Raw genomic sequence first — 17245 nt, forward strand, 5'->3', positions numbered from 1 at the left:
TCTCGTTCTAGTGGGGGTGCTTTGTCGAAAGGGTTCCTGAACCCAGAAATCATTATAGATCCATGGCACTCCAGTTAAGATAAATAGATTAGATGAATGCATTTTATTGACAATTATACAGTGGAGATCAAAAGTTTGGGCACCCCAGGTAAAAATTTGTATTAATGTGCATAAAGAAGCCAAGGAAAGATGGAAAAATCTCCAAAAGGCATCAAGTTACAGATTAGACATTCTTATAATATGTCAACAAAAGTTAGATTTTATTTCCATCATTTACACTTTCAAAATAACAGAAAACGAAAAAATGGCGTCTGCAAAAGTTTGTGAACCCTGTAGAATTTACAGCATGCACTGCCCCCTTTGCAAAGCTGAGACCTGCCAGTGTCATGGATTGTTCTCAATCATCATCTGGGAAGACCAGGTGATGTCAATCTCAAAGGTTTTAAATGCCCAGACTCATCTGACCTTGGCCCAACAATCAGCACCATGGGTTCTTCTAAGCAGTTGTCTAGAAATCTGAAACTGAAAATAGTTGACGCTCACAAAGCTGGAGAAGGCTATAAGAAGATAGCAAAACGTTTTTAGATGTCAATATCCTCTGTTCGGAATGTAATTAACCCCTTAAGTACCCAGCCAATTTTCACTGTAGGACCCGGCCATTTTTTGAACATCTGACCACTTTCACTTTAAGCATTAATAACTCTGGGATGCTTTTACCTTTCATTCTGATTCCAAGATTGTTTTTTCGTGACATATTCTACTCTATATTAGTGGTAAAATTTTGTTGATACTTGCATCGTTTCTTGGTGAAAAATTCAAAAATTTGATGAAAAAATTGAAAATTTTGCATTTTTTTAACTTTGAAGCTCTCTGCTTATAAGAAAAATGAATATTCCAAATAAATTATATATTAATTCACATATACAACATGTCTACTTTATGATTGCATCATAAAGTTGACATGTTTTTACTTTTGGAAGACACCAGAGCGCTTCAAAGTATAGCAGCAATTTTCCAATTTTTCACAAAATTTTCAAAATCGAAATTTTTCAGGGACCAGTTCTGTTTTGAAGAGGATTTAAAGGGCTTTTATATTCGAAATGCCCCACAAATGACCCCATTATAAAAACTGCACCCCTCAAAGTATTCAAAATGACATTCAAAAGGTTTGTTAACTCTTTAGGTGTTTCACAGGAATAGCAGCAAATTGAAGGAGAAAATTCAAAATCTTCATTTTTTACACTCGCATGTTCTTGTAGACCCATTTTTTGAATTTTTACAAGGGGTAAAAGGAGAGAAATCTTCCTAAAATGTGTAACCCAATTTCTCTCGAGTAAGGAAATACCTCATATGTGTATGTCAAGTGTTCGGCGGGTGCACTAGAGGGCTCAGAAGGGAAGGAGCGACAGAGGGATTTTGGAGAGTGAGTTTTTCTGAAATGGTTTTTGGGGGCATGTTGCATTTAGGAAGCCCCTATGGTGTCAGGACAGCAAAAAAAAAAAAACACATGGCATACTATTTTGGAAACTACACCCCTAAAGGAACGTAACAAGGGGTCCAGTGAGCCTTAACACCCCACAGGGGTTTCACGACTTTTCGTTAAAGTTGGATGTGTAAATGATTTTCTTTTTTTTTCCCACTAAAATTCTAGTTTTCCCCCAAATTTAAAATTTTTAAAAGGGTTAATAGGAGAAAATGCCCCCCAAAATGTGTAACCCCATCTCTTCTGAGTATGGAAACACCACATATGTGGAGGTCAAGTGCACTGCGGGCGCACTACAATGCTCAGAAGAAAAGGAGTCATATTTGGCTTTTGCAAATCAAATTTTGCTGAAATGGTTTTGGGGGGGCATGTCCCATTTAGGAAGCCTCTATGGTGCCAGGACAGCAAAAAAAAACCAACATGGCATACTATTTTGAAAACTACACCCCCCAAGGAACATAACAAGAGGTACAGTGAGCCTTAACACGCCACAGGTGTTTTACCACTTTTCGTTAAAGTTGGATGTGTAAATGATTTTTTTTTTCTTCACTAAAATGCTAGTTTCCCCCCAAATGTTACATTTTTATAAGGGGTAATAGGAGAAAATGCACACCAAAATTTGTAACCCCATCTCTTCTGAGTATGGAAACACCACAAATGTGGATGTCAAGCACTCTATTGGCGCACTACAATGCTCAGAAGAGAAGGAGTCCTATTTGGCTTTTGCAAATCTAATTTTGCTGAAATGGTTTTGGGGGGCATGTCCCATTTAGGAAGCCCCTATGGTGCCAGGACAGCAAAAAAGAAACCAACATGGCATACTATTTTGAAAACTACACCCCTCAAGGAACGTAACAAGGGGTACAGTGAGCCTTAACACCCCACAGGTGTTTCACGACTTTTCGTTAAAGTTGGATGTGTAAATTATTTTAAATTTTTTTTCCACTAAAATGCTAGTTTCCCCCCAAATTTTACATTTTTACAAGCGGTAATAGGAGAAAATGCCCACCAAAATTTGTAACCCTATCTCTTCTGAGTATGGAAACACCACAAATGTGGATGTCAAGCACTCTGTTGGCGCACTACAATGCTCAGAAGAAAAGGAGTCCTATTTGGCTTTTGCAAATCTAATTTTGCTGAAATGGTTTTTGGGGAGGCATGTCCCATTTAGGAAGCCCCTATGGTGCCAGGACAGCAAAAAAAAAAAACACATTGCATACTATTTTGGAAACTACACCCCTCAAGGAACGTAACAAGGGGTACCGTGAGCCTTAACACCCCACAGGTGTTTGACGACTTTGGATGTGTAAATTAATGAATTTTTTATTTTTTTTACTAAAATGCTGTTTTTCTCAAAACTTTACATTCTTACAAGGTGTAATAGAAGAAAATGTCCCCCAAAATGTGTAACCCCATCTCTTCTGGGTATGAAAGTACCCCATGTAAGGATGTCAAGGGCTCTGCTGGCGCACTACAATGCTCAGAAGAGAAGGAGTCACATTTTGCTGAAATGGGGGGGCATGTCACATTTAGTGCCAGAACAGCAAAAAAAAAATAAAAACATTTGTAAATACATTTCTTTGGAGTAAGGACATAACTCATATCTGGGTGTTGATCGGTTCTGCTCACTGGTCACGGAGGAACAGGAGGGCAGTCAGGGGCCTGGAGCTTCTAGACAGCTGCCTATGGAGCCAGAACAGTGGGACCCCCCCTCAAGGGGCATTATATGGGGTACACTAATAACTAACAAGGGGTACAGTGGGACATAAAATTATAAAACAGGATATGTTCCCAGAATGATGACCCAGAGCATAGCCAAAACTAAAAAAAATATGCCCACCCCAAACCCTATGCTCTGAATCATCATTCTGGGAATGTGACGTGTGTGGCCGTCCCTAACCTGTTGCCTCAAATGCGCACCCCGCTCAGGTGGAGAGAGAGAGCGCTGCGCATTTGAGGCAACATAAAAAGTCCCCGATGATAGTGACTCAGTGACCCATGACCCATTTTTGGATTTTTGGATTTTGGACCCATGACTCAGTTTTTATTTTTATTTTTTTATGAAATAGTTTTTTTGGGCAATTTAGTGGTTTTATGGGGTTAAAATTTGGAATGTACTCTGGACTTGGTACATTGGGGTGAAATTATGGAAAATTTTAATGAAGAGGGAAAATTTAGTACTCCATGGAAGTGTGATACTCCCTGAAGCAGTCCTTAATGCAGAGGCCCGGATGATCGGGGCAAGTGTCACACTGAGTGGTGGTGTCCTTCCTTATCCCCCTCCTGTTACACACTCTGCATTTTTTCTGGGATCGTCCCTTCTTTCCAGTGTGGGGGACCTCACCTGGAAAGTGTTGGCCTTGGACGATCCTGGCACCTATTACTCCAGTTCCTTGGGAAGTCCGGCCTGTTCTTTCCCGGTCAGCAAAGATCAGGACCTTTAGGACTTCTTCTTGGAACTGGAGGTATGTCCCTGTGTTGCCAGCGTTCCGGTACAGTACAAAAGAGTTGTACATGGCAACCTGCACCAAGTAGACCGCAACTTTTTTGTACCATACACGTGTTTTCCGCATGGCCATGTATGGCTTGAGGACTTGATCTGAGAGATCAACTCCCCCCCATATACTGATTGTAGTCCAGAATACAATCAGGCTTGAGGACCGTTGTTGTGGTACCTCGCACAGGGACAGGTGAGCTGCCGTTACCATGAATAGTGGTCAGCATAAGGACATCCCTCTTATCCTTATACTTGACCAGCAACAGGTTTTCATAGGTAAAGGCACGGGACTCACCCTTGGGAATAGGTGTCTGGATCAAATTTAGAGGGAGGCCTCTCTGGTTTCTCCGCACGGTCCCACAAGCGGACGTCGATCTGGCGGCAAGGGATGTGAAGAGAGGGATGCTGGTATAAAAGTTGTCCACGTACACGTGGTAACCCTTATCCAGCAATGGGTACATAAGGTCCCAAACGATTTTCCCGCTAACACCCAGAGTGGGGGAACAATCTGGGGGTTCAATACGGGAATCTCGTCCCTCATACACCCTAAACTTGAGAGTGTACCCGGAGGTACTCTCACAAAGTTTATATAGCTTCACGCTATACCGCGCCCGCTTCGAGGGAATATACTGGCGGAAGATGAGTCTCCCCTTAAAACTGATAAGAGACCCATCAACCGAAAGCTCCCTAAGTGGTACGTAGGCCTCCAAAAATTTGGCCCCAAAGTGATCAATGACCGGCCTCACTTTGTAAAGCCAGTCATGGGCGGGATCACCTCGGGGTGGACATGCCTCATTATCTGCATAATGAAGGCATTTCCAAATAGCCTCGAACCGCTTACGTGTCATGGCCATACTGTACAGCGGGGTCTGGTATAGGATGTCCCCGCTCCAGTACTGTCTGACACTGGGCTTTTTGACCAGGCCCATATGCAGCAAGAGGCCCCAAAATGTCCTCATTTCTGCTGCACTGACGGCGTACCATTCATTGGACCTGGCCAAAAAAGAATCTGGGTGGTGGGCGATGAACTGCCTGGCGTACAGATTCGTCTGCTCCACCATTAGATTGACCAGGCTGTCACTGAAAAAATAACTGAAATAGTCAAATTCAGTGAACCCAGCCGTGTCAATCCGGATTCTGGAGTCGCCAACAAACTCCGGTACCCGTGGCTGATAACCCTCTGGGGGTCTCCAGACAGGTTCACCGGAAGGGAGCTCTGGTAAATTCGCCTGGGGGGTCGGACTCCTAGTATGAGCGGCATCACCACTCGCACTAGTGCCAGCCACTGGGGCACTTTCATCGGGGGTGCGTGGCCTCGCCAGGCGGCGTCTCCGCCGCCGTGCAGGGGGCTCATCATCACTACTAGATGATGAGGAGGACAAGGAAGAACACAGGAATGTTGGATCTTCCTCGTACTCACTGGCAGATTCGGATTCGGAGGCAAGAAAAGCGTATGCCTCCGCTACCGAAAATGCCCGGCGAGCCATCGCCTTTTATCTACAGTGGAGGGGGGGGGGGTGGTGGTGGTGGGGTTTGGGTGTGTGGGGGGGGGGGGGGAGTGTGTAGTGAGTGCTTGGTGTAACTATGTATAACGGTGTGTGATTAGTAATCACACACCGTTATGTGTGCAAAAAAAAACAAACGCTGCGGCCCAAAAAAAAAGGGGGGGGGGGCAAATCGCAGCGCCCTGAACCCCTAATAGGGCCCGGGTCACGCTAAAAAAAGATGAGGCGTACTCTTGAGCCCTATTAGGGGGTCAGGGGGGGGTTTATTTTTTTAACTTTTTTTATACTTTTTTTTTTTTAACTTTATTTACATGTATTTCCCTATCTTTCCCTCTGTTGATTCTGTCCCTGATCTAGGGAATCTTCGGGTCTCCTGAGGCGATCCGATCGGGCAGAGGGGGGGTCCCTGGCTTCTCTTGCAGCTCTGACCGCTGACTGAACCCAGCTAACGGTCAGCGCTGCAGAGGATGCCGTTTAACCCCTCCCCTGCCGGCTGCTATTGGCTGGACGATCGTCCAGCCAATAGCAGCTCTCTTGAGGGGGTGGCGAAATCGCCACCTCCCCATAGATACAGTAGGTGATAGGGGGTGTATTCTACACCCCCGATCACCTTGTATCTCCGGGTCATCGGGTCACACGTGACCCGTAAGACCCGGAATTGCCCAAATCACAAGTGCGATTTCACTTGCGATTTGCGCCGATCGCCGACATGGGGTGGTCTGAGGACCCCCCTCGGCATTTGCGCGGGGTGCCTGTTGATTGATATCAGCAGTCACCCCAGTCCGATCCCTGCCCGGCGCGCGGCAAGGACCGGAATTCCCACGGGCGTACCTGTACGCCCTGGGTCCTTAAGACCCAGGTACAGAAGGTGTATGCATACGCCCTAGGTCCTGTACGGGTTAAGAAATTACAGTCATCAGGAACAGTGGAAGTTAAAGCAAGATCTGGAAGACCAAGAAAAATATCAGACAGAACAGCTCGCAGGATTGTGAGAAAAACAATTCAAAACCCACGTTTGACTGCACAATCCCTCCAGAAAGATCTGGCAGACACTGGAGATGTGGTACACTATTCCACTATAAAGAGATACTTGTACAAATATGGTCTTCATGGAAGAGTCATCAGAAGAAAACCTCTTCTACGTCCTTACCACAAAAATCAGCATTTGAACTTTGCAAATGAACATATAGACAAGCCTGATGCATTTTGGAAACAAGTTCTGTTGACCGATGAGGTTAAAATTGAACTTTATGGCCGGAATGAGCAAAGGTACGTTTGGAGAAGAAGGGGAACAGAATTTAATGAAAAGAACCTCTGTCCAACTGTTAAGCATGGGGGTGGAGCAATCATGCTTTGGGGTTGTATTGCAGCCAGTGGCACAGGGAACTTCTCACGAGTAGAAGGAAAAATGGATTCAATTAAATTTCAGCAAATTTTGGATGCTAACTTGATGCCATCTGTGAAAAAGCTGAAGTTAAAGAGAGGATGGCTTCTACATATGGATAATGATCCTAAACACACCTCAAAATCCACAGGGATTTCATCAAGAGGTGTAAACTGAAGGTTTTGCCATGGCCTTCACAATCTCCTGACCTCAACATAATTGAAAATCTGTGGATAGACCTTAAAAGAGCAGTGCGTGACAGACAGTCCAGAAATCTCAAAGAACTGGAAGACTTTTGTAAGGAAGAATGGGCAAAGATACCTCAAACAAGAATTGAAAGTATCTTGGCTGGCTACAAAAAGCGTTTACAAGCTGTGATACTTGCTAAAGGGGGCAGTACAAGATATTAACTCTGCAGGGTGCCCAAACTTTTGCAGACGCCATTTTTTTGTTTTCTGTTATTTTGAAAGTGTAAATGATGGAAATAAAATCTAACTTTTGTTGACATATTTATTATAAGAATGTCTAATCTGTAATTTGATGTCTTTTGGAAATTTTTCCATCTTTCCTTGGCTTCTTTTTGCACATTAACAAAAATTTTCACCTGGGGTGCCCAAACTTTTGATCCCCACTGTATGTATATAATATGTACAGTTGAAACTCGAAAAATTTTAATATCATGAAAAGTTAAGTTCTTTTAGTAATGCAACTTAAAAGGTGAAACTAATATATGAGAGAGACTCATTACATGCAAAGTAAGATAGTTCAAGACGTGATTTGTCATACAGCTCATGAAAACCCCAAAGTCCCCCCCCCCCCCCCAATTACTATGATTTGGGGAGCCATGTCACCTGCCAGTGTTGGTCCACTGTGCTTCATTAAGTCCAGGGTCAATGCATCCATCTACCAGGAGATTTTGGAGCACTTCTTGCTTCCTTTCATTTTAAGTTGCATTAATGAAATACAATGGACTTTTGAACGATATCCAAATTTTTCGAGTTTCACCTTTATTTTATACAGACATAGGACAAGAAGAATAAATGCCTCTGCCTTTTCCTCCTGACTGGAGTCAGCTTCTCTCAAAGATCCCTACTAAAGAGGACTTTCGCTCCCTTATTTCTGAAGTCAAGGACACTTGCAGGGCTGAAATCTCCTCTCTCCCTCAGGATCTTCAACATGTCTCTGATAGGGTTGAGGAGCTTGAGGAAGACAATGATACCACCAGGGCCTATATTGCACGCCTACAGTCTACCATTCAGGTAGTGGAAGGAGGTCTCCCGGAAAATTAGTGCAGTCAGCAGCGCTCTCCTCCCAGTATGGAAGGGTTTTTAAATAATACCCGGCAAGGTACGGACTTAATAAAATAACAAACAGTTTATTTTACAAAGGCAAACGAACAACGCGTTTCTAGGGGCGGGACCCCCTCTTCATCAGGATGAGAACCTGACGAAGAGGGGGTCCCGCCCCTCGAAATGCATTGTTCGTTTGCCTTTGTAAAATAAACTGTTTGTTATTTTATCAAGTCCGTACCTTGCCGGGTATTATTTAAAAACCCTTCCATACTGGGAGGAGAGCGCCGCTGACTGCACTAATTTTCCGGGAGACCTCCTTCCACTACCTGAATTTACCTGACCGTCTTCCATCTGCTGGACACGGGATCAGTGCAGGCTGCACTCCTCCATATACCACTCACTGTGGGAAGAAGCAAGCTGTGGTGTTGTGCTCATAGCGCAGCACATATAGGTGAGTACATTTATGCCTATGTCTTACTCCATCTCCTTTAATAAGGATAATTACGCTTAGATGTGCATCGGTCTGTCTGTTTTTCTATTTTTCATAATACAGTCTACCATTACTTCTCAGTCCGACTTTCTCAGCGATCTCCATGACCACGTGGAAGACCTGGATAACAGGGGCCTGAGGTAATAACATCTGCAGTCGTGGCCTCCCTGAGGCGACCCAGGCGGAAGACCTCCATATTAAGCTGGAAGCAATATTTAATATGATTCTGGGTGAACCTCCATCTCGCCAGATTAAACTTGAGCGTGCCCACAATGCTCTCTGCCTGAAACCCTCTAATGGTCCCACGAGGGACGTCATTTGCTGCTTTGCGGACTTTCAACTGAAGGAAGCGATCATAGCTAAGGCCAGGTTCCGGTGGCAACTTGACTTTGATGGTGCTCCAATACAGCTGTACCAGGACTTGTCCTGGGGGACCCTGTGGAAACGACGGATGCTTCAGCCCCTCCTAGTGGTCCTCCGCTCTCACCAGATCCCATACAGGTGGTCCTTCCCATTTGCTCTACATGCCCGCAAAGATGGACGCTCCGATGTTCTGCGTGCCTACTCTGACCTTCCGGCCTTCTGTTCTGCCCTGGACTTACCTGTCCCGCAACTTATGGACTGGGGTCTCTCACCTCCACCTCCCCCTCTGCCCCCTGTGTGGCACCCTCTCCGGGCCAAGCGCTCTGCTACTGGAAGGAAGATCGCCCCTCAGGGACAGCGGAGCCCTGCTCCTGATCTACCTTGAGGACTTCTACTGTGGATTATTGGGACTATCCCTGTTTTGCCCATCCCTTCTCCCCGATGGGATCATGTCTGGTTGCCTTCCCATTGGAATTGCATATTGATGCCACATTGATGCATTGATGCCTTGTTATAGTTAAGCTTGGTATTTTATTGTTACTTTACTTTTTACTCCTACCCTCACAAACTTCATACCCGTATCGACTATTTCTTTGGTAACCTCCCTATGGTTTGTATGCTTTCTGGTGTCTCCCTAAACCCTATCTCGTGGTCTGATCATAGCCCAGTTCTTCTCTCTTTTTCCCCCATTATTTCCTATTCTAGACGTTGCCATTGGCGCCTAAATAACTCCCTCCTTAAATTTCCATCTTCCCACTAATCCCACTAATTACTTTGCCATCAATGACGGGTCTGTGTCCTTCTAGGCTGTGCTGTGGTACGGGGCCATTGTATTGCTCTGGGTTCTAGGCTAAAACGTGACTTTGCGGCTCGGGCTCGGGAACTTTGAACTCAAATTACTGACCTTGAGGCTCTTTTGCTATCCTCTCCCTCGGTGCTGAGACTCTTGGTCGCTGCTCATTCCCAATGAGCTGATTTAGTCTTGCGGAAGGTGGAGCATCACCTCCTTTATGCTAAGCAGCGCTTTTATGAAAAAGGGAACAAAGTGCACACCATGCTGGAAAGATGTCTGTGGAACTGAGAGGTGGCCCAATCCCCCTCTGCTCTGAAGGACCCTTCAGGGATAATTCACTATTATACGGACAAGATTTCCCAACTCTTCTTTGACTACTACTTCAAGCTTTACTCCCTCCCTTCTCAACTCCCATCTGCTCCGGATGAGCGAACCGCAGTCTTAGACTCCTATCTCTCATGTTGCCGCTTACCGACTCTTCCGGAGTCTGATCGTGCTACTCTGTATGCTCCTATTACTTTCGAGGAACTAACTGATGTACTTAAGGCTCTTCCTGCGGGACACTGCCCGGGGCCAGACGGTTTTACTTATACTACAAGACTTTTTCTTCTACCCTCCTACCCAGACTGGTCCCCCTTTTCAACTCTTTCATGGGGGGGGGGGGGGATCCCGCAGTCTCTATTGCACTCCTTGGTAACTTTGATACCTAAGCCAGATAAGGATCCTTATGATTGCTCCAGCTATAGGCCCATTGCTCTCCTTAACTCCGACCTTAAGCTTTTTTCAAAGGCTCTGGTAGCACGCCTTTCATGTTACCTTCCCTCCCCTGCTCCCTTACCATTCATAAGGATCAGGTGGGTTTTATCCCCTGCTGTCAGGGTGGTGATAATACGAGGAGAATGGTGGGTCTTATAGATCTTATCAATTGGAGGTCTGACCAAGCTTTGATTTTGAGCCTGGATGCCAAGAAGGCCTTTGATAGACTAGGTTGGCCTTTTCTTTTTGCAACCCTTCAACAGTTTGGTATCACTAAGAATTTTCTTACAGCACTGTGGGGCCTCTATTTGTCTACTACTGCCTACCTCAAACTCTCTCATTCTTCTTCTCCCTCTTTTCCTCTCGTTAATGGCACTAGGCAGGATTGCCCTCTCTCCCCCCTGATCTTTGCTTTATGCATTGAGCCCTTGGCAGCCATAATCCGGGGGGATCGGGACATATCCGGGGTGTCCATTCATGATAAGGAATTCAAGATTTGCCTTTTTGCTGATGATGTTCTCCTTACTCTCACTAATCCACTGGTCTCTCTCCCTAACCTGTATAGGGTTCTTCAGTCCTATGGTGAGGTTTCGGGGGTATAAAGTGAACCTTTCTAAGTCTGAGGCGCTGCCCTTAAACCTCCCTCTGTCTCTCTCCTCCCTCCTCCAAACTAACTTCTCCTTTAGATAGTCACCTTCTGCTATAAACTACCTGGGGGTTTGGCTATCTTACTCATCTCTCTATTCCACTAATTCCCCCTCTCTATTCCAAGACCTGAGGGCTTTCATGGAGAAATGGCGGTCCCAATATATTTCTTTCTTTGGCCGCATAGCTGCGGACAAGATGACCACCCTCCCTAAATTGCTCTATTACTTCGAGACTCTGCCTGTGAAAGTTCCACTCTCTGCTCTTTGCTCCTGTTAGTCGGCTATATTTAGTTTTATCTGGGATACTAAAAGGCATCTTCTCCCGATGTCGGTTATGCTAGCTAGTAGGTCTAGTGGGGGGGGGGGACTAGGTGTACCTGATATTGCTAAATATTACTGGGCGATCCATTTACGCCATCTAGCGGCAAGGTCCACTTATCATGCTTATAGTTGGTGGATGGAGTTGGAGAAGCTATGGCTTGCACCGATCCACCGAAATGCTCTCTTATGGCGTTTCACCTCCCCATTCGCTTCCTTGGGTCCATTGTTGGGTACCATGTCCTTTTCCCGTTATGTATGGGAATCCTGCTCTCAGAAATTTCATCTGTACTCCCCCTTTCCTCCCCTCCAATCCTTTCTTTATCATCCTGATTTTCCCTCTGGTTTAACTTTGGGATGGTACGGAAGTGGGGTTCTAGGGGTCTCTTTTGCTGGGCAGATGTGTTGGACCCCCTATCTTTTACTCTCCTACCCTTTGAACAGGTATCTTTGCATAGGGGTCACCCCCCCCCCCCATCTGAGGCACTTCACTACCAGCAGCTTTGCCATTATCTGTCCTCTAAAAGGGGGTCTTTGGCTGTGTCCTTGCCCACCAGTTTATACTCTATCCTCCTCTTGCCTCCTGATGGTGCTGCCCCGTCTCACCGCTATATGCAGAGGTGGGATGAAGCCCTACACACTACTATTACTTTGCCTCAGTGGCAGGTGATTTGGGAGTGGGCCTCTAAAGCGTCCATATGCACAGCCTACAAACAGACTGAATTCAAAATGCTAATGGGTTGGTATTAAACTCCTGAGCTCCTGAATAAACTAAACCCAATTATCCCTCCTCAATACTGGCGTTGTGGGGTGGGTCTCGGTATTGTTTATCACATCTTCTGGTCGTGTCCCCTCATAGTGGGTTTCAGAGGCTGTTATGTACTGTTCTGGAAGTCTCTGACCCCCTGGACCCTCTTGTCTATCTTTTACACCTTTCTTATAGGGGCCTATCAAAGAAGCCATTTAGGCTTCTTATGAATGTGGTTCTAGCAGCTAAAACGCTCAGTGCTAAGTACTGGAAGAGGAATATCCCACCATCCGAGGCTGATCTTGTTGCTCGTGTGCATGAGATTCGCTCTCTGGAGTCTCTCACTGTTTCACTGAATGACACTATATCTTCATTTCTCGCTGTGTGGAAACCTTGGGACCGTTTCACTGATCGGAACCCTCCTTGAAAGTTTAAAGCTCTTACAACTTCTTTGTGTTTCCTCCCTTTCTTCTACTCTTCCCAATGTTTTGGTTGTGTGTTTTGTTCTGTGTTTGTCATGTGTCTTGTTCTGTGTTGGTGTGTCCCCTCATTTCGTTGTTGTTGTTATGTGTTTTCTGATGTTAAGGGGCTTCTCCCCTACTCATTTTGGTTTTTGCTTGCCCTGAAAGCTTTTACCCACCCCCTCCCCCTCCCATCCTGCCCTACCTTCGCCTCCCTCCCCCTCCTCAGGCTTTATATGGAAAAGCTCATGTTTGTGTTCTTATGGATGTGTCTTGCCTGGCTTTGGTTGGAGGAGGGTGGACTGGGAGTTAATGGCAGCTTGAAACCTGATGTTGGTTATCATACTGTTTGATATGCTTGCTGACCCTCGGGTCCTTCATGTCCTTGTTATTTTTTATTTTCTGATTCTGTATTGTAAAATTACTTAATAAAAATTGACAGTAAAAAAAAAAAAAAGTAAAGTCAACACTTTTCAGAACAAAATATACAAATACATATTCATTAACGGTCACTATACAGAGGCAAAAATGAAGGACAAAAACTAATTCCGACTTACGCTTTAAGTAGTATGTTGTGCCTACAGTATTAAAGTTTTTACTCATCTTGTAAATGTAAATTTTGTAACACTTCATTGGGAGAAAATGATCTGGAGATAAAAAAGCAGCAACTATTAAATCACCACCACCAAGGTAACATACATGTGAACTTATATATTAAAACTGTGGATTCAATAATATCATGTAAATACTTAAAAATTATAAACATGTAGAGGTTTTACATCTAGGTTTATAGCATATGTTCAGATAGGCTGTAGAATCCTGGTACAATCACTAGAATTTGTCCCAATGCACACCTGGAAATCTAAAACAAATGATTTGTGAGGGCAATTGCTAAGATACAATACTTATTATGCAGCTGATGCCACTAGAAGGATATATAACCAAAATCCTTTACTATAATGAGTGGGAATCCTCATGCTATTTTGTCTTCTCCTGTGCTCTAAGCCCAGCGGCTTACTGGACAATAGTCTATTTGTCACGTAGGGCAGGAAATAGTGCACCATGAGTTTACCCAGAAACCTGTTTCCCTGCCTACATGTGTAACTTCCCTAAACAGTGGTTCCACAACTGGGCACCAGTCCCTCCCCTGAACTAAAATGCAATAGACAATAAACAGAACTGTACGGAGGTCGGGGGAAATAGGTCGATACGAACGGTTAACAAGCTATAGCAAACAGAAAAGGAAGAATGACAATAAATAACAGCAGGAATACAAAGTAGCAACAAACAGATATCAAGCAGATATAATGGCAGATATCAAGCAGATATAAAGGCATATAGCATACTTTTGTTATTTCCACGAGTATTCCGGCCCTATTCTGGACGGATTTTCCTACCCCAATTCAAAATGGAAATGTGAAGCAGAAAACAGTGGGAGTGCACTAAGGACCAAAGTTCGGCCCCTTTTGGACCATTTGGTCACATGACCAGAATCAGGGTTAAAATTCTGACTAAACTCTGTACGGAAATTCCACCTGCAATCCGCTTCCAATCTGCCTCCATTCCTTGTTGGGTAAAAATCTGCCTTCAAATGAGAGTCCCATTGAAGTCAATGGGATTCTGTGGCGAAAATCTGCCTGAAGAAAGAGCACCACCATTCTTCAGGCGAATTCTGCTCACAACTCCCGCTTCAAAAATTCCGAAGTGAATGGGTGCACGGAAAACCCGTTGACATTTTACTAAACAGAATTTCTGTCTGCAATTTCAAAGCGGAATTGCAGGCTGAAATTTTGTAGTGTGAACCTAACGTTAGAAAGCTGAGGAGGAATCAAGTACCCCACCTTAGCTGATTATTGGCCGAGGCCTGCAACTTCCAACTGATCAGAGCACAACATGCACAGCCTGGCATGATGCGATTGTTACACTCTTAGATCCCAGAGTATGTATCAGTTTTCTTTTCAGTTTAGGTCAGAGTAAGGGTCGGAACACACAACGTTTTGGCCCCCGTTAATCGTATACGTTTGCATCCTGCCAAAAACGGGATGCCAACGTATACTGTTTACAGAAGCAGTGCACCCCATTTACTTCTGCTGCTGAATGGAGTCACCCCTAGTGACTCTGTTCAGGACATATGCACTATTTTAAGCGGACTCATGACAGGGGCTGTTGCACTTTTGAAATGTGCACAAGTCCTGAAAGGAGTGACAAAGTGACTCCTTTCAGCCATAGAAATGAATGGGGGTCTGCTGTGCTCGTTAACAGTATACATCAGCATCCCGTTTCCGGCCTGATGCTGATGGATATGATTAACGGGGGCCAAAACGTAGTGTGTTCAACCCTAAACTAGAGGAAAAGAAAGAAAACAGTAGTTAGGTATTTCTAGTGGTGTCTATTCATACCACTTCAAAAATCTTAATTTACAGTCATCTGACCTGATATTGATTTTTATTGATTTTGATAATATTTTCCAAGCATCTGCTTGTTGATCATCCTATTCTGCCCTCCTGTAAGTTTCGGGGGTATTTCAGTACGGGGAGCCATTGATAAAGCCCAGGAGAAGGGATTGCTAAAAATGAAGCTAAGTTATGTAGTCTAGCAACCAGCCAGCATCATTATTGTATACATTGTATACATTATTGTATACAGAGTTAACTATGATTTATTATCTGCCCATCTTGTAGATCCCCAAGGTCTTACCTGTATGTATGGTTGCATTATTGTTGTTAAGATTTTCTAGGACTTTGCTAGAATTCTCTACTTTCATGTCACTGGTTTTCCACACAATGCAATATGATGTTTTATCAGCTTTCTTCCCTTTCCATTTCATTGTTAGGTTCTTTCCAGATAATGTTACATTTTTAAAGGGTATTGCTGGAAATATGAAGCATAATGAGTTATTCATGGAAGAGAAAATGCAATTAGGTATGTGCAAATGTTGGGTATCTTTTAAAGGGAAACTGATAGCTGGTTCCCCAGCACTAAACCCAATACACAGGGTTAAAATGCAGGTGGCCTAGGGGACACTATTACTGTGTGGGGCATTGCACCTGGGGAGTTTTTAATGAGGTGGGCACAGTGCTGGAGAAAGGAGCTTAATATGATGGTCTGGCAGGTTCTGTGGAGACACGTCTTGGGCAGGAGAAATCTTAATTGTGGCCTAGGCCGGATAATGAATAAAAGGAAAAGAGAATGACTCAGAAAAGAGAAGACATCACCTGTGAGTCATTTAGAGAAGACATCACCTGTGAGTCATTTAGAGAAGACATCACCTGTGAGTCATTTAGAGAAGACATCACCTGTGAGTCATTTAGAGAAGACATCACCTGTGAGTCATTTAGAGAAGACATCACCTGTGAGTCATTTAGAGAAGACATCACCTGTGAGTCATTTAGAGAAGACATCACCTGTGAGTCATTTAGAGAAGACATCACCTGTGAGTCATTTAGAGAAGACATCACCTGTGAGTCATTTAGAGAAGACATCACCTGTGAGTCATTTAGAGAAGACATCACCTATTAGTCAGGGGGTCTGGATAGATAGGGAAGAGGAGAAGGGGGCCTGGGGAAAGCATATGAAGTAAAGAAAAGCATATCAATTAGAAACAATAGCAACTATATTCATTACAAATAGAGATGAGGGAATTTCTGAAAAATTCGATTCGGCCGATTCCGGAATTTCCCGAAAAAATTTGGTTCGGTCCGAATTTATTCATGGTGAATCGCTATTAAAAAAGGCTATTTATGGCATACAGAGAGGCTCAATAGGGGTGTAGAACACTTTGCCTTGTCCTAACAGGCATAGGGAGTGTGCTGTGTTAGTGAAATAATACTGTTATTCCGTATGACATGCAGATTACAGGCATCACTATTAGAATCACTGCTGCAGAGCGTCTGGATGTGGCAGATTTTTTATGTAATTTTTATTTTATTTTATTTGAATTTATTTAAATTTTTTGATTATCCATTCTGGTGAGAATTGAGCTGGCGGTCCTCCGCCAGACGAGATACCACCTGTTACAGCCCCTGCCTCTCAGTGCCCCCCTGACTGTGAAAGTGCGAATGTTTCATTTAATCAGTTATGGTTCATTGTTATCGCTCCAAGCTGTTTAATTGGATTCTTGTGATAATTCCACAGGTAATATGATGTCGACGACGATAGGGCCTCAGTCTTGAAAAGATTACATTGATTATTTTAAATTTAAGATTTATATTAGATTCCCAAGTTTACAAAACCCAATCTAACAAGGATTCACATGGCGGCACAATGACAGCGCCTAGAGGTGGCAGCAGCATGAGGAGACCATAATCTGGCAGAATGACACAGCCTAGAATTGGCGGCAGCAAAAGGAGACCATATAGTGGCTGAATGAGACAGCCTGGAGTTGGCGGCAGCATGAGGAGACAATAGGGCTTCACAATCCCTAAGATTAAAAGATGAATTTTCAAATTTAATTTGAAGATTTATGGTAGCTAGTGCTAGTGCCATCAAGTTTCATTCCCATTGTAAGG

General features: G+C 44.1%; 1 protein-coding gene across 4 annotated transcripts in view; it reads right to left on the reverse strand.

Annotated features, from left to right (window-relative positions):
- LOC130304895 (leukemia inhibitory factor receptor-like) overlaps window positions 1-17245 on the reverse strand; it is a 137330-nt gene that overhangs the window by 17216 nt on the left and 102869 nt on the right. For all 4 annotated transcript variants that reach the window (XR_008854637.1, XM_056551963.1, XM_056551962.1 and 1 more), the window contains exons 9-10: window positions 15435-15608; window positions 13295-13384 (exon numbers count right to left, since the gene is read on the reverse strand). Coding sequence is in view for 3 of the 4 variants with exons in the window: in XM_056551963.1 (XP_056407938.1) it covers window positions 13295-13384; window positions 15435-15608 (264 nt within the window). In the remaining variant the exon portion in view is untranslated. The remainder of the gene's footprint in view (window positions 1-13294; window positions 13385-15434; window positions 15609-17245) is intronic.

Source organism: Hyla sarda, chromosome 1, assembly GCF_029499605.1.
Source record: "Hyla sarda isolate aHylSar1 chromosome 1, aHylSar1.hap1, whole genome shotgun sequence".
Lineage (NCBI taxonomy): Eukaryota > Metazoa > Chordata > Amphibia > Anura > Hylidae > Hyla > Hyla sarda.